The sequence below is a fragment of the Tursiops truncatus genome, chromosome 2 (genome assembly GCF_011762595.2).
Source record: "Tursiops truncatus isolate mTurTru1 chromosome 2, mTurTru1.mat.Y, whole genome shotgun sequence".
In the NCBI taxonomy this organism is placed as follows: Eukaryota; Metazoa; Chordata; class Mammalia; order Artiodactyla; family Delphinidae; genus Tursiops; species Tursiops truncatus.
In genome coordinates, this window is record NC_047035.1 from 12441648 (window position 1) to 12466397 (window position 24750).

Genomic DNA, 24750 nt, shown 5'->3' on the forward strand with positions numbered 1-24750 from the left:
AAATACATGCTACATCTTTGACAATGATCTGAAGTACGAAATACATTTTACATTGTGACACAATAAGCACTTTGTGTGTGTGTGTGTGTGTGTGCGTGTGTGTGTGTGTAAAACTGAAACAAAAGTTTCAGGAATCAGAAATTACCCTTACTACATGTGATGCTCTCTTAAAAGAAGGAAGTGCTGGGTGACCCATTAAATTGATTTTTATGAATCATTCACAGCCTGGTATTTGAAAAGCGTTAGCTATGAATAGTACTTTTCACATAAGTAGACTCAATAAATATTCTAATCCCAGTTGTGTCATTGTGTGACTTTGGGTGTGTTTTGACTTTATTGGTTTGTTTATTCACCCATAAAAAGGAAGGTTGTATTGGTTAAAAGTGTCAGTAGTTTTGATATATTTAAATGTTTACATTCAGTTGATATTTGATTTTGATAAGAATGTTTTGAAGACCCAGTACATCATGCTGTGATCAAAGCTATGGGCTCTTTTGATGTAGTGCCTTTTTACTCTTATTTCTATACTTTTAGTGGTGGAAATTTAGCAAAGAAATGAGGCAGAACAATGGAATATTAAACAACTGCTTCTTTTCTTTTCTTTTTTTTTTTTTGTGGTATGCGGGCCTCTCACTGTTGTGGCCTCTCCCGCTGCGGAGCACAGACTCCGGACGCACAGGCTCAGCGGCCATGGCTCACGGGCCCAGCCGCTCCGCGGCATGTGGGATCTTCCCAGACCAGGGCATGAACCTGTGTCCCCTGCATCGGCAGGCGGACTCTCAACCACTGCGCCACCAGGGAAGCCCCAACAACTGCTTCTTGAGTGTTTACATGCTGCGGGGCACGAGTTACAAAATGATTTAACTTCTTTTGCCAATTAAATTCTATTTTAAAAGTCTCGGATTAAAGTTTGTGAATGCTTGATGTAGTTTTCGCTTGATAAGAAAAGTCTTGCCTCATTTTCCCCTTCTTTGTCATCTGATTAAATAGGTACACTGATGTATTGAGTTGTGCTCCTCCTTTCAGGAATAGCTTCTTAGCTTCTTATGGTACTGATATATATTCAGTATGAAAAAGACTGGTAGAGGGTAGAAGCTTTCTATTGCTCACTAGCCAAAATTGGGTGTAGCATCTTAGGGCTTGTAAGAGTATAATGGAGGAGAGGAGGACAATAAAGTATTCTTTTTATATGTTTTTTCCTATTGTAGTTTTAGCATCTTGTACAGTCTAATTCTATTTCATTGACATTTATAGATCCAAAGTGTGCAGATTTAATTAAGGCTCACCTACCTTTCAGGAAGCTTTCCTAAGTTAGTTAAGTTGTACTTAAGTATTGTATTACTTGAGGGTAATTGGCATAAACTAATTGATTTCTTATAATATTCTATATAATTGAAGAATACCTTTATTTTGAATATAACAGCATTTTTCTTTAGGGAGACAGGAGTGTTCTCAACAGGAGATCTTCAGCTCTTTATTTGTCAAGCATTTCTCTGATATGAAAAAAATGTTTAACTGAAAAACTGTTTGGATGATATTGGCCTTCTTTTCCAGGAGGGGGTGTTGAGATAAAAGGAACAGATGGTTTTATGTTTTGGTTTCAATGATTTGTCCTGGGGGACGTGTTATATATTCTTAAAGAAATGGAAAGTTTACATGAAAATGTAAAAATGATACCAATCTATAAATAGATTCAGACCATACGCACTTCTCAAACACAGAAAAGAATTGGCTGTAAACAGTCTGACACTTTTTTGTGCTTTTTAGAATTCTAGCTGTCATCTTAAATTCATGGCCCTACTTCTGCAATGAAAGGTTATCTTTTTTTTCCTGCCGGCTTTAATATATTGTTCTTGCATGGAAGGCATTCAGGAATAAATTTTCCTAACAGTCTTAGAAAGATAACATTCCAGAGTTGCTTTCGTTAAATTGTTGCCAAAATGTTCTTTTAAAATAGGCTGTGCATGTGAAATGACTTTCCTTTTTCTCCTGTGACAGCAACTCCACACTGTTACTTTCCCTAACAACAGTTGCATATGCCTGATGAATAGACACACACACACACACTCTCTCTCTCTCTCTCTCATTCTCTCTCTCTCTCTCTCTCTCTCTCTCCCCCTCCCTCCCTCCCTCTCTCCCCCCTCCCCCTCCCTCTCCCTCTCTCCCTCTCTCCCTCTCTCCCTCTCTCTATCTCTCTCTCTCTCTCTCTCTCTCTCTTACTTTTGGGTGATTTGGGGGTTTGTGTATGCTTTGTTGTGTAGGGTAAGTTTGAAGAGATTGTGTCTTTTGAGTTCTTCTTAAAGCATTTTAAATAAACTTTTCCTTTAAGAATACTTTCAGATTATTAGAAAAGCTGGTAGTACAGCATTCCCATATACCTCACACCCTGTTTCCCTTTTAACATCTATGTTACTATGGTACATTGGCAACAACTAATGAACCTTTATAGATACATTAATAGTTTCTTTGAATTATCTTAATTTTTTAGCAGATGTCCTTTTCTTGTTCCGTGGTCCCATCCAGGATACATTATAGTTAGTTGTCATTGTCTCTTTAGGCTCCTTTAGACTGTGATGGTTTCTCAGACTTTCCTTGTTTTGGATGACTTTGACATAGTTAACTGAATTTTTAAATTATTTAATGAAGAAATGTCTTTTTTTAAATGTGTCTTTCTTTAAAGCTAAAGTTATTTCTTTCCAAAAGGGCAAGACTGGGGAGTTAAATCAACTTTTAAATGCAGTTAAGTCAATGCAGGAGAAGACAGTTATCTTTCAGCAGGAGAGAGATCAAGTCATGTTGGCCCTGAAACAGAAACAAATGGAAAACACTGCTGTACAGAATGAGGTATACTTTCACTTTAAAGAAATAGTGATTCAAACACTTAAGTCTAATAACTCTTAAATAAGAAAACTATAAAGATTATCAATTAAAATGAATTTCTCTTAGGTGATTTTTTTCTTAGTCTTACTCTGATGCGCTTTAGTAGGATTTTGATCTCCCAAAGTGCGTTCTGTTTCAGTTTTCAAGCAAAAACCATGATCTAATCATTATGTTTTATACCTGAAATTAAATTATACCTCAAGAAAAGAAAAAGATGGCATATCTTGGATATAAGAAAAATTTCCTACCCACAAAGTATGAAAAAAATGAGATTTACTGAAAAAGTGGCCTGTCACAAAAAGCCTAGTACTTTGTACAATTATTATAGCCACAGGGAATGAGATCTTACAAAGTAAACCTTCCAAATGAATATTTAAGATGATTTCAGGAGCCTTTTTTCTTAGCATAAATATATCTTGGAGTATGAGAAATTAATATACAATTAATACACTTCAATAATGGGGAAAGACTTGATAACAGAGTGGCTTGTAGGAGGGGAAAGGGGGAGCATTTTATGGAAGAAAAATAAAAGAAATATCCTCTACCTAGGTTCAACATTTACGTGACAAAGAATTACGCTTAAACCAGGAGCTAGAGAGATTGCGTAACCATCTTTTAGAATCAGAAGATTCTTACACCCGTGAAGTTTTGGCTGCAGAAGATAGAGAGGCTAAGCTAAGAAAGAAAGTAACAGTACTGGAGGAAAAGCTAGTTTCATCCTCTAATGCAATGGAAAATGCAAGGTAACTTTTTCTTTTTTTTTTTTAGTATTAGCGTTAATTAAATACTTCCTGAGTGTCAGACTCAGAATTGTTCATATGCTACCTTATTTTATTCTCACAAAATTCATTATCTCCATTTTATAGACTAAGAAACTAAGGGTAAAGAGGTTTAATAACCTTCCCAAGGTCAGGCACACAAAGTGCACATGTAGGTTTCACACTTGGGTTTGTAACCCTTATGCAGATCTGGCATTCAAACTGAGGTTTCTCCAGATCTTAATTGTTATCCTAGATAATTGCTTCTCATCATTTTAGGAGGCTAGACTTAAATTCTTACTGATTTAATTAGCGTTGCCAGGTTCCCCAAGAACTAATTTAATTTATGTGATTTAACTTTTAATCAAGTGATACAAGGTTGAACAAAGTTTGGATATTATAAAGGAGAGAGTAAAGGAAGTAGCAAGGGAAAGGCCTAGGTCAATGTGAATTAACTCTTGGCTTGTTAGAACTTTTGAGTGACCAGGTCCCTGCTTATATATTTTTAAATTTTATTTCTCTCAATAAAATGTGTTGTTGTTTTTTTTCTTATTACAAAAACATATTTTCCACTTCAGGAAACTCACATAAACCAAAAGAACATAAAGCCACAGACTCTCTCATCCAGAGATAATCTTTTTTTGTGCCTTTGTATGCTTCTGTATATGTGTGTATATATTACATATTATTTTCTTAAAGCAAAATTGAGATCATACTATTTATACTGTTTTGTAACCTGCTTCTATCAGTTAATAGTATGACTATGAGTACACATTAAGCCATGTGTTCCTGCAATATCGTTTGTGGTGCATAGTGTACCATTATTTGGATTTGCCATAATTTCTTTAACCCACTCATTTATTATTGGACATTTAGAGTGTTTGAACTTTTCAGAATTACTAAGAGTGCTGTTTTGTTTTTTATATAAGTTTGTTTTATTTTTGGCTGCATTGGGTCTTCGTTGCTGAGAGCGGGCTTTCTCTAGTTGTGGCGAGCGGGGGCTACTCTTCGTTGTGGTGCACAGGCTTCTCACTGCGGTGGCTTCTCTTGTTGTAGAGCACGGGCTCTAGGCACGCGGGCTTCAGTAGTTGTGGCTCGTGGGCTCTAGAGCGCAGGCTCAGTAGTTGTAGCGCACGGGCTTAGTTGCTCCGTGGCATGTGGGATCCTCCTGGACCAGGGCTCAAACCTGTGTCCCCTGCATTGTCAGGCAGATTCTTACGCACTGCGCCACCGGGGAAGCCCAAGAGTGCTGTTCTGATAACCCAAAATAGGTATTTTTGTGTTGATGACAGATTATTTCCTTAGTGTAAATTTTGAGAAATGGAAATTCTGATTGAAAGGCTGTTTTTAAAACGTTTGAAATGTACTGCCAAATAATCTTCCCAAAAAATCATGTCCATTTATCTTCCCATTAGTTGTATGTGCATCTTTTTATCTTTTTACTTTTTACTGTATGGTGCTGAGGGAAATATAAGGATATAGTAGATATTATCTCTGCAAAGAGATTATAGGCCAGTAGAGATAGTATTTCTGAGGGTGAACTCCTTACCTCCTTTGTAGGATGTATTATTGTACCTTCAGACTCAGAAGAACTTGTTTAAAATGAGAATCAAAACAGTGAGTGAACATTTGTGTATGTGTTTCACATTGGCAGAAATAGCAAAACATCCTTAGTCTATAAGATTGATCATCTTTCCTTTCAATTTTCAGGCCCTTATTTTCTCTAATTGAAATAGTTTCTAATCTCTGCCTATTTTTGTTTACTATTCATAATAACTGCAGAATAACCTTCGGAAGGTAGGGCTGGGGTCTTGTTTCTCCTTTTTTCAAAACCAGGTTAGACTGTCATGATTTGGGCCCACTGTTTTTCTGTTAATCCCACCTATTCTTCAAATAGCACTTCATGATGAATTATTTGTTTAGCACCCCACTCCTCAAATCCAAAATCAATCCCTAGTGTGATGTTTTTCCTTTGAACCTGCATAATATTTTGAGTCTTTCATAGGGCACTTGTATTTTTCTTAGGGGTATTTGTAATTGTTGAGCTGTTTTACACTTTCTCCCACCCAACGAAGTGTAAGGCCACCAGTGGGTAGGAATGATGCCATTTATGTCACACTCTTCCCACAGTATACATTCTTACACATAGTTTCATAGATGTTCAGTAAATATTTGGTGTATAAGTAACTCAAATCTACAGAATCAGATTATGGTGTTTTGAGCCCTTAACAATAGTAACATCTTGTTGTATTTATTAACTTTTTGAATGACATCACAGTTCATTTCATCCTTACAATCACCCTTTGAGTGATTTGTTAACCAGCAAAATTGAATAAAGTCCAGGGACATAAGAGGGGAGAGTTAAGTCCTCTGGTTATCAGTTTACTGCCTTTTCCAAAAGAGGGTGCTATTGGGTAAAATTTCTTCAAAGTGAGCTGCTCTTAATGGGTTTTATTGGCCTGCTCTGAATAAAAACTTAACTGGATATTAAAAACCCAGGAAAGGCTATTGCAGTATTTTGTATGTAATAATTGTACATTAAGGAAGTACCTCGGTGACATAAGCCTGGATAGATGTTCTGTAATTCTCTTAGGGATCTCTGATTTGGGACAGGTGTAGGGGTTATTATATTTAATGTAAGCAGAAAGAAAGATGACAGTAAAAGATGGGATAACCTTTGGAAAGTTGTGAGTTCACTAGGATTGTGAGTGCCAAAAGCAAGGCGGGTATCAGAATCCATTGCTTGTTGGGTTGGAGCTGGACAAAATGACTTCCAAGATCCCTTACAACTTACAAGTTTATGATAAATTACGTCTTAGAGTTTTAGCCTCGAAACACAAAGTTGCAGGCTATTTTTAAATTTTTCTTAAGCTGACATACCTTGTTTAGCCCAGTTCTGTGTTTAAAATGACTGCCATTTGTTCAAAGTCACCTTCACAGGAAGGATGATTGAATTAACAAACGCAGGGAGGACGAAGGTCAGAGGAACTCTTCAAGTTTCTTTGAAATCTAACTTGAATTTAATGCAATAAAATGTAGGGAAGGTCAGATTCATAGAGACAGAAAGTAGAATGGTGGTTACTGGGTGGAGAGGGGGTTATTGTTTAATGGGTGTGGAGTTTCGGCTTGGGAAGATGAAAAAGTTCTAGAGATGAGTGGTCGTAATGGTTGTACAGCCATGCAGGTGTACTTACTACCACTGAACTGTACACATAAAAATGGTTAAAATGGTAAATGTTATGTGTATTTTACCACAATAAAAAAAACATAGGGAAGAGGTTTCATCTTGTTAAAGTATCTAAATACTTTGAATATAACTTGCATTTAGTGCAGTAAAATGTAGGGAAGGTATTTCATCTTGTCAAAGTGTCTAAATAGATAGAAACAGTTTGACTTTTATTCTTTTTGTTTAAAGCCATCAGGCCAATTTACAGGTAGAGTCATTGCAGGAACAGTTGAATGTGGCATCGAAGCAAAGGGATGAAACTGCACTACAGCTTTCCATGTCTCAGGAACAAGTAAAGCAGTATGCTCTGTCACTCTCCAACCTGCAGATGGTCCTGGAGCATTTCCAGCACGGTCAGTTGTATGACCAGTCTTTCATTGAAGAAGAGTTATTGTACGGTTGACCCTTGAACAATGCATGGGTTAGGATGGATGCCTACCCCCCATGCAGTTGAAAACCCATAACTTGAGTTCCCCCGAACTTAACTCCTAATAGCCCACTGTTGACCAGGAGCCTTGCTAATAACATAGTCAATTGACACATTTTTTTGTATGTTATATGTACTATATACTGTATTCTTACAATAAAGGAAGCTAGAGAAAAGAAAATGTTATTAAGAAAATCATAAGGAAGAGAAAATACATTCACTGTACTGTATTTATTGATACTATAAGTTTATGTCATCTGTTTACAAAATGAATTGTCTATTAGTACCTACATCAGTATTCTCTTATATGATAGAAAACCCTGTAGATATTATACATATTACTAACACTAGACATCAAAAATGAAATGTGTGAAAAAGAAATTCATATTTAGGTATAATGATTCGTGATTGATAATGAAGAAGTAGCAATATTATTGCTTTATGATAGCCTAACCTTTACACTAATGAATGGTTATAAAATTTTTATGGTATACAGTAATATAGTCATATTCGTAATATAGTACTGGAAACGTTACATTTTTTTAAAAAACCGCTTACTTGTGATGATGGGCTGATATGCAGTTTCTCCAATTACAAGAGAGAGAGGCATACCTTATGGTAATGTGATTCTTTGGAAGCAAAGTTATAAAACAGTAAGAAAACTAACATATTGTTAAATTTATATTATCACTCACCTTCTGCCTATGTTAGGATAGACTAGCATCTATATGTATTTCAAGCATTCGTCACATAACCTTTTTCTTAATGTTTTTGATATTTCTAGTCTATGTGGTTCATCTGCTTTTTCAAATTGTCTCAAATCTCCAAAAAATGTTTCCAGTATATTTACTGAAAAAAATCTACATATGGTGGACCCATGCAGTTCAAACCTGTGTTGTTCACAGATCAGCTGTAGTTTTGGGAATTTTGGCTTGAGTGCTGTTTTAGATTAGGCATAGGGAAATCTTTGAAAGGTTACCCACTTGTAGGGGGAGAAGATAAGTAGCCATCAACAAATTAGACTTTTCTTACAGTTAAGAGTAGAGAACATAAACTGTATATACCTAATTATTAAAAAAATTATTTTAGTGTCATATTATGATACTTTAGTTAAGGCGAGAGGTGAGGGAAGTATGAGGGTAACATAGTAAGGATCACATGATAAAGGGGAATACAAAGGAAGAGAGAGGCACACATAGGAAAAAAAAAGATAGGTGTTGAGATGTTGGTTGGAGGTTGAATCCACTAAAGAGAGTTAATCATCAGTAATTACTCTTTTGAAGTATTGATTAATTTGTTCTTAGCTGTTCATCTATACTTGAAGGTAACTGCATTTTTCTAGTTCAGGTGGAAAGTACTCTTCTAGGCACATAGTAATAGTGACCAGAGCACACGTACCCCGATAACCAAATACGCTTTTTCACATCTACCTCCCATCATCAGATTTACCCCCTTTAGATCATTCACCCATCCATTTGTCAACTCGTACATTCTGTAATTACTGGCAATGCATGAACTGCTAGTGAGGGGCAGGCGGTTAGAGGATGTGAGGCTAATGAAGCTAAAGAAGTTACAGTTAAAAAAAAAAAAAAAAAAAAGTTACAGTTTTGTGCCTGAGCAAAACTTTACATTTGTACATACGTACATGTCAGGGTTACTCCTATGGTTGAAATTTTGAATTTTACACGTAAGAATTCTCTAGGTCTGCTCTGTATAATACTAGAGTAGACATGTGTACAAAATAGTATGGTACTGAGGCCATAGAGAAAGCTTTGCTAAAGAGGAAATATTTGAGTAGAGTTCTGAAGGGAGGGAAAGTTTGCAAGATGGACAAGGTGGAGAAGGATTTAAGCAGAAGAAAGTGATCTCATTACTTTAATTCCAGTTAACGTCATCACTAAGGCATATATAATTTTCTTGTTAAGACATTTGAACTATTTTTGTTGAATTATTAAAATTTCAAGTGGTTTAAAATTCTAATTTTATCACACAATTACAAAATACTAATATGACTTTTTTTTCCTCTTTAGAAGAAAAAGCTATGTATTCTGCTGAACTAGAAAAACACAACCAACTTGTTGCTGAATGGAAGAAAAAGGCAGAAAATCTGGAAGGAAAACTTGTATCATTACAGGTTGGTTGAAATAATTTACTCTTGTAAATTTTATTATGCACAAAACAGTTACTTGTAGAATTTTTGTCTTGGAAATAATCTCCTAAACAGTTAATTTTTTTTTTTCTAAACAGTTAATTTAGTAAATATTGTCACTGAGGCATAACAGTGAATAAGATATTCAGGATTTCCCTCATGTTACTTATAGTTTAGAATAGACACAGCAAATACGAGATTTAAATTTTTAGCACAGGTGGGCATTTTAGAGATCACTAAAAAAAATTAGTGTAAAATTTTAACTGTATAATTTTCTGTTTTCAACAAAATATATTGGGTATTTTATTTCACATGGATTAAAATAATGTGTATTATCCCATTAGATCTTTTTCTTTCGCACCCTTAATTCTTTTTTTTTTGCTGTATCTTTTTTTTTTTAACATCTTTATCAGAGTATAATTGCTTTACAGTGTTGTTAGTTTATGCTGTATAACAAAGTGAATCAGCTATATGCATATGTATATCCCCATATCCCCTCCCTCTTGTGTCTCCCTCCCACCCTCCTTATCCCACCCCTCTAGGTGGTCACAAAACACCTAGCTGATCTCCCTGTGCTATGCGGCTGCTTCCCACTAGCTATCTGTTTTACATTTGGTAGTGTATATATGTCAGTGCTACTCTCTCACTTGGTCCCAGCTTACCCTTCCCCCTCCCCGTGTCCTCAAGCCCATTCTCTACATCTCTGTCTTTATTCCTGTCCTGCCCCTAGGTTCATCAAAACCATTTCTTTTTTTTAGATTCCATATATATGTGTTAGCATATGGTATTTTTCTCTTTCTGACTTAATTCACTCTGTATGACAGACTCTAGGTCCATCCACCTCACTACAAATAACTCAGTTTTGTTTCTTTTTATGGCTGAGTAATATTCCATTGTATATATGTGCCACATCTTCCTTATCCATTCATCTGTCGATGGACATTTAGGTTGCTTCCATGTCCTGGCTATTGTGAATAGTGCTGCAGTGAACATTGTGGTATGTGACTCTTTTTGAATTACGGTATTTTCAGGGTATATACCCAGTAGTGGGATTGCTGGGTCATATGGTAGTTCTATGTTTAGTTTTTTAAAGAACCTCCATACTGTTCTCCATATTGGCTGTATCAATTTATATTCCCACCAACAGTGCAAGAGGGTTCCCTTTGCTCCACACCCTCTCCAGCATTTATTGTTTGTAGATTTTTTGATGATGGCCATTCTGACCGGTGTGAGGTGATAGCTCATTGTAGTTTTGATTTGCATTTCTCTGATGATTAGTGATGTTGAGCATCCTTTCATGTTTGTTGGCAATCTGTATATCTTCTTTGGAGAAATGTCGATTTAGGTCTTCTGCCCATTTTTTGATTGGATTGTTTTGTTTGTTTGATATTGAGCTGCATGAGCTGCTTGTGTATTTTGGAGCTTAATCCTTTGTCAGTTGCTTCATTTGCAAATATTTTCTCGGATTCTCAGGGTTGTCTTTTTGTCTCGTTTATGGTTTCCTTTGCTGTGCAAAAGCTTTGAAGTTTCATTAGGTCCCATTAGTTTATTTTTGTTTTTATTTCCATTTCTCTAGGAGGTGGGTCAAAAAGGATCTTGCTGTGATTTATGTCACAGAGTGTTCTTCCTGTGTTTTCCTCTAAGAGTTTTATAGTGTCTGGCCTTACACTTAGGTCCTTAATCTATTTTGAGTTTATTTTTGTGTATGGTGTTAGAAAGTGTTCTAATGTCATTCTTTTACATGTAGCTGTCCAGTTTTCCCAGCACCACTTACTGAAGAGGCTGTCTTTTCTCAATTGTATACTCTTGCCTCCTTTATCAAAGATAAGGTGACCATATTGCACCTTAATTCTTTAAAATATTTTTCTCTTTATTATTATGCTGTATTTCATGCCTATAAATATTATATATAAGAAATAAATAAAATGAACCCCATGAAGAGACACCACAGTGACTTGCTGTTTGATGTAGGATAAACTTTTCTGAGTCATAAGTAGACTCTGGTGATAGCTGGTAGAAAGTAATAAAATTTATGTATCTGTCGTTAGAGGTGAATATGCTGTTTAGGCATATTAATATTCTAAACAATTGAAGACATACTTCCATAATGTTTTAAAATTTTTACTAAATGTTGAGTGACTGGAAAACAATATTTAGATAATACGTATAAAATATAAGAATAGCAATACAGCAAATACCCACGTACTCACCAGCCGGTAAAAGATTGTCACCCTTTGAAGTTCCGTAAGCACCCCTCCACATCTCCTCTCCTTCTTACCACCTTTTATGTGTTTTACCCCCTTGTTTTTCTTTATGGTTTTATCACATAGATTTGCATCTTTTTACAGTACATTGTTTGGTTTTGCATATTTTTAAACTGTATGAATGGAATTCTGAACTGTATGTAAATGGAATTCTTCTGAGGCTTGCTTTTTTTGCTTAGCATTATGTTCATGAGTTTCAGCCGTAACTGTGTAGTTACTGTGTTAGAAGTTTCATTATTTTCACTGCTGTATTCCTTGTGTGAATATGTAATTTATTTACCCATTTTCCTGGTAAAGGACATTTCCCTTATCTGCCATACAAACAATGTGGTTATGAATTTCCTTGTTTATATCTCCTGGTGCACATGTATAAGAGTTTCAGGTGTGTATCTCGATTGGAATTGCTGAATCATGGGATATATATGGGCAATTTCAATTTTATTAGATTTGGGGGCAAATTGTTTGCCCCCAAATCTAATAAAATCTAATCACTTGTGCTAATTTTCTCCTACCAGTGGTACTAAGAGTTCTTGTTCTACATCCTTGGCAATGCTAGCATTATCAGAATTTTTTAAAGTGTTTGCCAATGTGGTAGGTGGGAAGGGCTATCTTATGGTTTTAATTTGCATTTCTAGTAATGAGGTCAAGCATCTTTTAATATGTTTTTTCACCATTTATGCTTACTTTCTCATTAGCTCATTAACACATTAAAAAGACATTTTATTTGATGCGCTTGTTTTCAGTGGGCCAAAATATCTAGCCGGTCATACTGTTAGAAGTCCAGATCTTCTTTTTAAACTAGCTCTATTTAAAAATTTTTTTAATGTAATATATATTTAGAAAAACAACAGAATAAATCAGAAGAAACTAAGAGGGAATTAGTAAAGGTAAAAGTTGAAATTAGTGAAATAAAAAGCAAAAATGTGGTAGAAAGAATAATTAAATCTAAACGTTAATTTTCAAAAATGTCTTAGTGTAGTTTTTTTAAGCTTTACTTATTTCTTAAATATAAATGCTGTGAGGTTAACAAAGTCATTTGAAAGTTTATTTCAATTTCCTTTACACTAAATTTAATCTTGTTGATTTTGTTTAAAATTTTTTGTTTTAGTCTCTCTTTGTATCAGTTAAGGTTCAACCTGAGAAGCAGAACCAGTAGGATGTGTATGTGTGTACACATATGTACACATACACACATACATATACATACACATATACATTGATGTATATACCATATATGGATACCTGTGAGGTTTGTTACAAGGAATTGGCAACATTGTGGGGCCTGGCTAAGCAAGTTAGGTAGGTTTGGCAGTCAAAATGGGAGGATCACATCATAGGCAGGCTGGAACTCATAGGCGTGGGCCAAAGCTGTTGTCCACAGGTGGTTAGGAAAAAAAATCACAAGCAGGATGGACTCTGTGGGCATGGGCTGAAGTTGCTGTCCACAGATGGAATTTCTTCTTTATGGAGAAACCTCAGTCCTGATTTCAAGGCATTTCAGCTGGTTCAATTAGGTCCGCCCTGATTATCCAGGATAATGTGCCTTCCTTAAATTCAGCTGATTTGAGCTTTGATTACATTTGCAAAATACCTTCACAGCAATACCTACCTTAAGTTTGACTGGATAACTGGGGACTAGCCTATCCAAGATGATACATCAAAAAAGCTGTCACACTCTGATTCAAGATGATGAAACTTGACCTGACATTTACGTGGGTGAATCCTCTAGAATAGCCAAGAAAATTGTGTGAAAGAATAATGATGAGGAGGGACTTGCCTACTAAATGTCAAAATAGAGCCATAAATCAATACCATATTGACTAGATTAGTGGAACAGAAGGAGAATCCAGAAATGGAGCCCAGGTTATATTTGAGAATTAAATTTAAAACTAAACCCTAAACTACTTTCAGTTCAGTGGGGAAAAGGGTAGGAGGTTATCTAATAAACAGTAGATACAACCGGCTGTCTATATGGAAGAAAATGAAATTGGACCCCTATCTTACACTATATACAAAAGTAAATTCCAACTGTATTAAAGCAAGGATTCTCAGCTGGGAGTGGTGCTGGAAATCTGGGGGGTCTTTTTGGCTGTTACAGTGACTGTGGGTGGGTCTTCTGGCGTTTAGTGGCCAGAGGCCAGGAATGTTGAAAGAACTCCTACTGAGAAATACTATTTTATAGATATGAATGTTAAAAAAGAAAAATACATTCCAAGAAAATCTAGAAAACCAAGTGTGCAGTTCAGGGCAGGGAGGAGCCTAACCTAGACTAAAACTCAAGAATCAAAGTAGGACATGTGTGACTGTATTTGTAGCGCTGATGACAAAGGGTTCATATCTACTATATAAGGTGCTCTTACAAACTGATGAGAGAAAGACAGCTCGATGGAAAAATGGGCAAGATATGCAAAGATTTTTGCACAAGAGCAGATCCAGCTGTCCTATTAACATGAAAAATTACTCAAATTCACTAGTATGTATTATAGTTAGAGAAATAAAAATTAAAGTAATAAAGTAATAATGAAACATCACTTTATACCCATCAGACTTGCCAAAATTAAAAAAGAACATTTGTTGGGACTTCCCTGGTGGTGCAGTGGTTAAGAATCCGCCTGCCAGTGCAGGGGACATGGGTTCGAGTCCTGGTCTGGGAAGATCCCACATGCCATGGAGCAACTAAGCCCGTGTGCCACAACTACTGAACCTGTGCTCTAGAGCCCACAAGCCACAAACTACAGAGCCCGCATGCCACAACTACTTAAGTCTGTGCGCCTAGAGCCCGAGCTCCACAGCAAGAGAAGCCACCGCAATGAGAAGCCCACGCACCTCAACGAAGAGTAGCCCCCACTTGCCTCAACTAGAGAAAGCCCATGCGCAGCAACGAAGACCCAACACAGCAAAAAAAAAAAAAATTTGTTGCTATATTTCTTGACTTTTTGTATTTTTTTTGTAGTTTTTATTCTTATTATTGTCATTTTTTAAACTTTTGTCACCATGTTGTCTTTAAATAGCATTCTCTTTTTTATTTAGTTTCTCTGAAAGAGACATTATTGTGTTGTGAAGTGTGGGTTCTATCTTTGATACTTATTAGTATCAAATGAACTTGCCCAAGGTCACAGAAATACAGCTTCTTTAGCTGAAAGGGATTGACTGACGTTAAGATGTCTTCCAGCCCTATAGTTTGTGAAATAGTTTTTGCATGCTGCTTTTTAATGAACTTTTCTTCCTCAGGAGCGTTTGGATGAAGCAAATGTTGCGTTGGATTCAGCATCAAGACTTACAGAACAGTTAGATTTAAAGGAAGAACAAATTGAAGAACTTAAAAAACAAAGTAGGTTCTTTTCCTTTTCCTTTTTCCCCTACAACGCTAGTATTGAATCAGATGTAGTTTCCCCCCATGCATTGGTACAGTCGAGTGAGACCAACTGCCATTAGTTTGTGACTTCCATTTCCATCTCCCATGACCAGTTTGCTTTGATTTCAATCTGGTCCTAGTGAAACCAAAGTCATAAGTTGGCCCTGGCTGTCCAGTTAGTTTTCCGGAATATTGAGGCAGTCCAGTTGTGCTGTCTGTCACCCTGTTGACCATCAAAGGGATTGATTCGACTGACTCGACTTGTCATGGTATAACTTTTCCCTGTTCAGTCCGTGGTCATCTTGCCTAAAGCTGTCTGATATGCTAGAGAAGGCAGTGTTCTCAAGTAAAAGAGTAACTTTTTGTGGAATGAATGTCTGGCTATAACTAGCTGTTTATGATTATAGATGGTGCTTTACATGCAGGCATGTATTTTTTGATGCTTGTAAATTATCTCATAGGCCCTGTCAATTCCCGAGGGTGAGTCCTGTGTTTAGGATTATCAGTTGGGCCTCAGATAATCAGGTGGTTCATAGTGCTCTGTTAACTCTTAACTGCTGACAAAGATGGCATGCTCTCATTTAATCTCTGATGTAACAGTCCCCAGGAAGTTGAAGCTATTCTAGGGCTACATTTAGTAGATAATGATTAAAGGTTATTGGAAAGGTGATGGGAACCTAGAAATGTGTCAACTTTAGGTGTCTGGGTTAGGCACAATAGTACCAAGGCACGTAATGAAGTAATTAAGAAGTACCCCCTAACATGAAATAGAGTTAGAAGTAGGAAAAAGTAGGAGATGGTACAGCACAAATACCATCAGACAATAAAACAGGGACTTGGACATTACAGAGGCAAGTAGACAAATCACCGAAGTGTGGATACCAAAGGACAAGCTGAGGAAGTTGGCCTAAAACCAGCAGGAGACAGGAGATGAGAGATTGTTAGGAATAAAAAATAATAATAAGATCATGTGAGGTATTGTCCTCAAGAAAACTTGATTCTGTGGCAAATTAGTGCCCAACTAAAAGTCCTCTGCTTTGTAAGATTCGGCCAGCCTTAGAACTCTAAATGTAATAGAGGGGCTGGAAATGGACAATAAGGAAACAATTATATATTGAGTATCATGGGCATTTTATATAACATATACTGTATTATTTAGTCTTCTCATATTTTATTTACTCTTTACAGGAAACTCTAAAGTAGGTAGTATTAGTTCCATTTTATAAGTTAAAGAAACTGAGATTTAAACTGATCTTTTATCCTTGACCAAAGTTCATAATCTTTCCATGTTACTGTATTTCTTCTTGTCAGGAAAACAGTTGTTTATAATCTGACTTGTATTTTGTTCTGTATATCTCCTTTGAAGATAGGACAGTATCCACTGTGCTGTGCCCTAAATATTGAAATGGTTGCCCTTACCCGCAGGCAGTGTTTGTTGGGAAAACAGTCTAGTTAGGTTGAAAGCCAATGTAACTACAACATTATCTAGAAGACATACGGGCAACCTGGAGGAGACGTACTGAGCACCCAAGGTTTTAGCCAGGGAATTGATATCCTAGGGAAGGGCTAGACTAATGAAGGTAAAAAGGCAGTATTCTGAAGCAACTCCTTGGTCTGTGACAAGGTTGCTATATATGTCATGTTACTGTAATATTTAAGTTCACATACCTTTTTAGACAACTACCTGTGTCATTCCCAGTAGATGATGGTAAGATAAAAAATTCTATGACTTACTGTAGTTGCTAAATGTTATCAGAGTCCCTGCACTACTTAGTAAGTTGTTTAGGCACCCATTTAAATCCTCAGTAGTAGAATATTTTTAGATTTTGATTGTAAATGGCAAGGCTTAGGTGGCCTAGGCCCCTATTCATGTAAAAAGTTACCAGTAATAATTCATTGTAAATACATAGGAACTTTGGACTCATTTTGTAAAGTTAATATTAGCCACAGAAAAAGCTCTAATTATGCTTATACAACTGGTATTTGAAAGGGCAGGCGAGAGGCCAGTGTTGCACAGACAGGAAGTGGGGGTAAAAGGACAGACAGTTCTGTTATGTCTTTAAGTCATTCTTGCCATTTAAGCTCTTCTTAACAGTCTGTTTTCTTTTATTACCTAAGTGCTTAATATTGCTTTTAGATCTCTAAACACAAATGTGATTTTATTTTATCAAAGCTGCACTCTTGATTTGATAATATAAATAAAACTTAGATTGGCTTGGTTGTTTCAAAAGAATCACTGTATATTTTCTTTCATAGATCATTAAGTACTTTAAATGTTGATTGATGTTGTAATACTGTACTTTATTTTTAATGCAAAACTTGGCCAGACAGCAAAAATATTTGCCAGGAGAAACAATTTTGAAAAAGACAGATTGGCTTTTGTTGCTAGAAAGTACATAGAGACTTGAATCGTAGAGGCAAAGTATTGTTTTATTTCTAAGCATCTGTAGACTGTCGATGATTAGTTGATATGCAGTTTCAACATTTAAACAATATTAGGAAACTCATTTTAAAAAGTGGTATTTTATTTGAAATGCTTGATTATGTAATTGCCACCAGAGATGAGATGATTCAGTCTGGTCAAACATAGGAAAAGGGGGTTATTGCTTATAACACCAGTATTAAAATAGTAAATTGTCGATGATTTCAATCATTCTTAGAGTCCATAACTGTCAGTGCCGTGTATGTGCAATTGTGGTTTTGAGTTCCAAGTATTTACAGACTTTGTATGAAGAGTATGAAGATGCCTTAATCAGGCATTAAATACTTAATGAGAACCAACTACTTGGCTTCATGTTAGATGCTGTGTGAGAGACTAGATAGGATCCCTTTTTTTTCAAGGAGCTTAGTTAACGAAGTAACACATGACATAGATACACCATAGGTTCATAGTTTAAGACAGTGGTGCTCAACTCTGGTCAGACAGTGCATATTTAGTTCTCCAAGAATCCCATGAAGGGTTAGGGACATTCCATGGAGGAAAGAAACTTGAGCAGACAGAGCTCTAAACTAGTAATAGGATTTTACTCCCCAAATGTAAGTAGTTCTTTGTCTTCTCCCCCTCATTCCCCCTGACCCACACACCAAGGGAAAGTAACAATGAAAAGAAACCCTAAGATCCTATAGGTGCTACGAGCTTCCCTGGTGGCGCAGTGGATAAGAATCTGCCTGCCAATACAGGGGACATGGGTTCGAGCCCTGGTCCAGGAAGATCCCGCATGCCGCGGAGCAACTAAGCCCGTGTGCCACAACTGCTGAGCCCGCATGCCACAACTACTGAAGCCCACACGCCTAGAGCCCATGCTCTGCAACAAGAGAAGCCGCTACAGTGAGAAGCCTGCGCACTGCCAACTAGAGAAAGCCGGCGAGCAGCCACAAAGACCCAACAAAGGCAAAAATTAAAAAAAAAAAAAAAAAAAAAAGATCCTATTGGTGCTATATTTTAATAGATAATGTTGGCTGGTAGAAGAATTACTCCTTCCCTTCCTTGTAGAAGTTATTCTTTCAACATTTTACCTGAAAGTCTTCTTTTTCAGCGTAGTTCCAAAGACTTATTTCACATGCCATCCTATATTTTATTAATTTTGTTCAAACTTAAGACATTCATTAGTCCTCTATGAAGCAGATAGGACAGTGCCTTTCATTAACTATTCTGAGTTGATCAGAGTGCAGAATTTCTATGGAATTGTCGTTCATGGGAAAATATACTACCTGTGGAAACCTGAACCATGAAAAGACATGTTATCTCCCTATATTCATGGCCAAATTTAACATTTTCTTTCTTTCGCTTATTATTCTCTACCATCATCCTTGAGATAAATTCCTGCTTAAGTGAAAACGATTGGATAAAATTGAAATAGCAAGCACAAAAGAGTTACTGTTTTGATAATGACTTTTCAAAAGGGTGGTAAATTTTATGGTACACCAAGAAAAATAAATTTTCATAAGCAACACAAGTTTAGATTCTAGCACTGGGGAAGTCTTTTGGTCTGTGTGCCAGTTTATAGCCATATCTGAAGGGGCCCCATCACTGATTTTTTCTTATTTTAAGAAGGTTTGGTGACTGCTTTTAAAAAAAAGTCTTCTATGAGTTCAGAATGGAAAATTTCTTTACAGTGTTTTTTTAAAGAAAATCTAGAAGAATGTATAAAATAAGCCCCAGTAAACCAACTGTAATATGAAGCATAAAAATGTATTTTAAAACTACACATATAAAAGAAGTTTAAAATGTTTTTCATGGAACCGCCTTTATGGTGTTGGATGGTAGAGTTTTTATTTTAAATAAAGACATTCCGTTTTCCAGGACACGATTTATACAAGAAAACATATAATGTCCTGTTGAACATAGGCCAGATACATTCCCAGACGCTTTGTTACCCAAACCTTTTGAGGGATTTCTTTATAGATGTTTTTGGCAGAAGTGGTGATTTTAGAGGAAACATATAAGAAATACCAGATGCAGTTTTCTGAATTGCCATAAATAGTTAAAAAATTATTTGTGATGATATAAACATCTGGGTATACTAGAAAATGTCAACATTTTAGTTAAGAAAAAAGCTATGTCAATTAGGTAAATAATTAGGCCCTTTTCAACTTAATGGTTGTACTTTTAAATGTATATTTTATTAATTCTTCTAGATATAAAGGGAAAAGCAAATTATGTAGATATGAGAATTTTTTGACTTTGTTTTGTGTATTTTTCCTCTTATGAATAATATGAGTAATTCATAATATAAATCATTTATTCTTTTCTGACCTGTGTTCTATTCTCAGATAGTCTCCCTTCCCAGAGAAAAGTCAGGCATTCTTTCATTTATCGCAGATTCATTGTTTTGTGCTGTGTACCAAGCACTATAATAAGTACTAAAGATACAAAGATACGGGACGAGAGTTCTACCTTCAGGAGGTTTATAGTCAAGCAGAAATAGGGGAAGACTACATGTAGTCACATACATGCAGCAAGCTATTTCAAAAGGAAGAAGCAATCCATTCTACTTCTTGATGGTGGTGTAGAAGGGTAGAAAAGGGTAGTGAAGGGTATACTTGCCCTCACTTGAATGGTGAATACGTACAGTGAAGCAGGCAAAGAGTTCGGGAAGAACATTCTAGACAGGGAGGAATTCGTATGAAACTGTCTGTCATAATTTGGAAACTGGCTGAAGATCTGGTGGACTAATAACATGTGTGTGTGTGTGTGTGTGTGCTGTATTGGCGTGGAGTGCCGAGAAGGCAGAGGTGGGAGTGAGCTGCTGTGTGAAGAAATGAAACTATAAGTATGGATCACAAACAGAAATTGTAAACTGGGGCCCAAATTATAAAGGAGCAATTAGGACTAAGTAGAGACTGGTGAATTGGAGAGCTTCTTATAGGGGGCAACAAATTCTCAGCTTCACTGAACTGTTGTTGTGTAGGAATGTGGGTCCAGGGTTGCCAGATCTTCAGGTCTTTCAAGAGTCACCAAAAATGTAGACTTATGTGAAATGTTCCAGTTTTTTAATGTGACGTGTAATTTAAGTTTTTCAAAAAACCCTGTGTGGTCTGAACAAAACATTTCTTTGTATCAGATTTAGTCCGTGCTAATTTGCAACAGTGAGCTTTCAGAAATGGGTTGAGGTTTAGTCTGTAGCCTAGAAAGTCTTTGTCATTAATAAATATCAGTATAAGTATATAGTGATGATGATATTCAGTAAGTGGCAAAATTATTATAATGACTTTACTGCTCACTGACCCAATTGTGGCCCTTTCTTTTGAGATATGGCAGGTCTGTGTGAACCTTTAAAAATTAAATATATAACTTGACTCATAAGCAACTGACAAAGGATTAATCTCCAAAATTTACAAGCAGCTCATGCAGTTCAATATCAAAAAAACAAACAACCCAATCCAAAAATGGGCAGAAGACCTAAATAGACATTTCTCCAAAGAAGATGTACAGATTGCCAACAAACACATGAAAGGATGCTCAACATCACTAATCATTAGAGAAATGCAAATCAAAACTACAATGAGGTATCACCTCACAACAGTCAGAATGGCCATCATCAAAAAATCTACAAACAATAAATGCTGGAGAGGGTGTGGAGAAAAGGGAACCCTCTTGCACTGTTGGTGGGAATGTAAATTCATACGGCCACTATGGAGAACACTATGGAGGTTCCTTAAAAAACTAAACATAGAACTACCATACGACCCAGCAGTCCCACTACTGGGCATATACCCTGAGAAAACCATAATTCAAAAAGAGTCGTGTACCAAAATGTTCATTGCAGCTCTATTTACAATAGCCAGGACATGGAAGCAACCTAAGTTGAATGGATAAAGAAGATGTGGCACATATATACAATGGAATATCACTCAGCCATAAAAAGAAACGAAATTGAGTTATTTGTAGTGAGGTGGATGGACCTAGAGTCTGTCATACAGAGTGAAGTCAGTCAGAAAGAGTAAAACAAATACTGTATGCTAGCACATATATATGGAATCTAAAAAAAAAAAAGGTCATGAAGAACCTAGGGATAAGACAGGAATAAAGACACAGATCTACTAGAGAATGGACTTGAGGATACGGGGAGGGGGAAGGGTAACCTGGGACAAAGTGAGAGAGTGGCATGGACGTATATACACTACCAAATGTAAAATAGATAGCTAGTGGGAAGCAGCTGCATAGCACAAGATCAGTTTGGTGCTTTATGACCACCTAGAGGGGTGGGATAAGGGAGGGTGGGAGGGAGGGGGAGATACAGGAGGGAAAAGATATGGGGACATGTGTATATGTAAAACTGATTCACTTTGTTATAAACTAGAAACTAACACACCATTGTAAAGCAATTATACTCCAATAAAGATGTTAAAAAATTAAAAATAAAAAAAGAAACTTGATTCATAATATTCAGTCTTTAAGAAAATTTGTTTTGATATGGAAAAATGCAGTACAAATTATCTGAATTCTAATGTATTAAAGGATTCAGGGAGGACGGTGGAGAGGGAAAATAAATTTGATCTGGTTACATTAAAAATATTTACATAAAATCTCTTTCAAATGCACATAGTAACTCTAATTTAACTGTACAAATAATCCAGTAGACTTAAACATTGATATTTCAGTTTAATCACAGATTCTAATCTATTGAAATTCAAGTTAATGAGGTTATACTGTATTAATAAAATTCTTTTCTGTGAGTTCATTGCTAGGAAGTGGAGTTTCAAAAATTACTTTTTACTCTGCAATTAATAATTATAATTATGGAACAAGAAAGCATTCACCATATACTCTAGACCTTAAAATTCCGTTGAAATGGTTGAAAGGAATTGAGTTAAAAGACAAAGCAGTTGCTAATATGTCTTTTTTTTTAAATTTATTTTTGTTTATTTATTTTGGCTGCGTTGGGTCTTCGTTGCTGCACGTGGGCTTTCTCTAGTTGCGGCGAGGTGGGGCTACTCTTTATTGCAGTGCGCAGGCTTCTCATTGCAGTGGCTTCTCTTGTTGCAAGCACAGGCCCTAGGCATGTGGGCTTCAGTAGTCATGGTGCATGGGCTCAGTAGTTGCGGCTTGTGGGGCTCTAGAGCGCAGACTCAGTAGTTATCATGCACGGGCTTAGTTGCTCCGCGGCATGTGGGACCTTCCCAGACCAGGGCTCGAACCCATGTCCCCTGCATTGGCAGGCAGATTCTTAACCACTGTGCCACCAGGGAAGCCCACTAATATGTCTTAACTTCCAATATAAATAAATACAAGGTGCCTTTAAAAAATATCATTTGGATACTCTGGTTTCTCTCAAGAGCAAATAAATCTTTTGCCTTTTACTAAAGATTTCCGTGGAGAGAAACAAATCTGAGTGTTCAGTAAATTTTTTGAGGCCTTGCTTTGGCAGGGCTAGAAAAAAAAAATCGTTTGGTGTTATAATGAAAGTGATCTTGTATAAGTTGAAATTCTGTAATAAAAAGACTGTCAAATTTCTAGCCTTTGCTTTAATTATATTTAATTGACTGAAGAGGCTAAATTTCCTTATATTAGATTTAATATATCAGATTTAAATTTATTTTTTAGGTAGCCAGCCCAAGTAAGACACAAGACCCAGTTTATTTACTGACATATCTATAATAAAATCATATTTCTAACATTCTTTTTTCCTTGCGTTGACTTCTTTGCCATAGTTTGTAAAGATGACAAATAAGGTAAATGGAGGAAAAGTTATCAGTGTTAATGCTAACCAAAGTGGTACATATTATCGATAATGGTTAGGGCTAGGTTGAAAGTTGATATTTTAAAAAATCAGATGAATGAATACTAATGCTTTATATAGAACTTTACTGGTTAAAAATGTCACATTTAATCACTCAGTAGATTTCTCTCAAAATCCTTTGAGATAAGCATGCTCATTTTACAAAATAGGCATCAGAGTCCAGCCCTGGTGACAGGACCATGATTCACATCCAGGTCTTGTGACAAGACCATAATTCACACGCAGGTCTCCGGACACTCAAGTCCTGCTCCAGCCATCTTTCTTTTCTCAGTCAGGTGACTGTTAAATAAACTTGAATCTTGTCCAAGGGAGCTTAGTCATAAAATAGCCAATGACTTTGTAAGGAGTGTGACCTCACTGTACAATGCTCTGTGAAGACAGTATTAATAGTGCGGTGTTACTAATTGCAAATAAAATGTAAAATTATGATGTACTAATTTGTTGTAGTCACTTACATTTTATGTTAAATTTTGCTATTAAATCAAGTGATGAAGATCATGGTACCATCTCTAGGTATTACAGAGACGAGGCTCTGATATGGTTTTAGGATGTCAGATATTCAGAGTAACTCTTCCCCTAAACTAGACCAACCTCAGTTGCTTTATTGCTCAACTCTAAAGTGTACCCCCACTGCCCTTTCTTTCCCGCCTAACTTCCAGACAATTATTTTGGCATGTTTTTAGGTTATTTCACAGGGATATTGTATTTGGCTAAAACCCCATTTCTGAATAACTATGTTTTGCCTGCCCATATAAATATAATTCTGATTTCAAATTGTGGTTTGAATTAGTGTGCAGTTTTTATGGAGAAATATTGAGAATCTTTTGTGGGAGGAGAATAGGTGTGCCTGAGGAAAAAGAGAAATCTGTAGGGACCTTTGAAGTCAGTATTTGCCTTTCTTTTCTTTTCTAAATCTTTCCTAGTTAACCCATCCTTCCAGTCCCTTCCCCCAAATTCTGAGGTTGTTTTCTAGACTCAAATATCAGAACCCATTTAAACTACTGCTCATATTTGAAATAGCCCTCTACATGTCTGCAAGGATATGCACATTGTCAGTTCTCTTTCTCATTAGCTCAGGACTAACTTGTATTCTGATAATGAGTTTAAGAAATTTTACCCTATTATTTTGGCCTTAAGGATGTTTTGATCAGACCTTTCAGAACACAGAGATTTTAATAAAAGTTATACCCCTATTAAAGAATTTTCATCAAGAAAATATTTTCTACTTGAACTTTATTAAGATGGATTTCCTGATCAATTTTTCATGGAGCAAAGTTAAATTTTTCCAATTAATTTTACTAAAATCATTTTTATCAGAATCAGCTCTGTGAATTTTACTCTGAAGATATCTGTCATTCAGTTTTATCTTCCTTTTCTTTTTTTAATAAGAGACAGTACAGTGTAATGGTTATATCCTGGTTATACTCCAAAGCAGTGCTATCCTATAA

The 24750-nt window shown here is 36.1% G+C and overlaps 1 protein-coding gene and 1 non-coding gene across 8 annotated transcripts in view; both read left to right on the forward strand.

Annotated features, from left to right (window-relative positions):
* The window catches only part of TRIP11 (thyroid hormone receptor interactor 11), a 67051-nt gene that overhangs the window by 30988 nt on the left and 11313 nt on the right, over positions 1-24750 (forward strand). For 6 of the 7 annotated variants that reach the window (XM_019918951.3, XM_073800106.1, XM_004311527.4 and 3 more), the window contains 5 exons: positions 2704-2844; positions 3430-3623; positions 7054-7217; positions 9322-9425; positions 14936-15035. In XM_019918951.3, coding sequence (XP_019774510.1) covers positions 2704-2844; positions 3430-3623; positions 7054-7217; positions 9322-9425; positions 14936-15035 — 703 coding nt within the window. Of the gene's footprint in view, positions 1-2703; positions 2845-3429; positions 3624-7053; positions 7218-9321; positions 9426-14935; positions 15036-24750 lie in introns of those variants that run through there. The other variant, XM_073800107.1, reaches the window with a different exon arrangement.
* LOC117311438 (U5 spliceosomal RNA) lies at positions 22819-22934 on the forward strand. Its single transcript, XR_004525639.1, has one exon. It is a non-coding gene; the product is annotated as a U5 spliceosomal RNA (small nuclear RNA).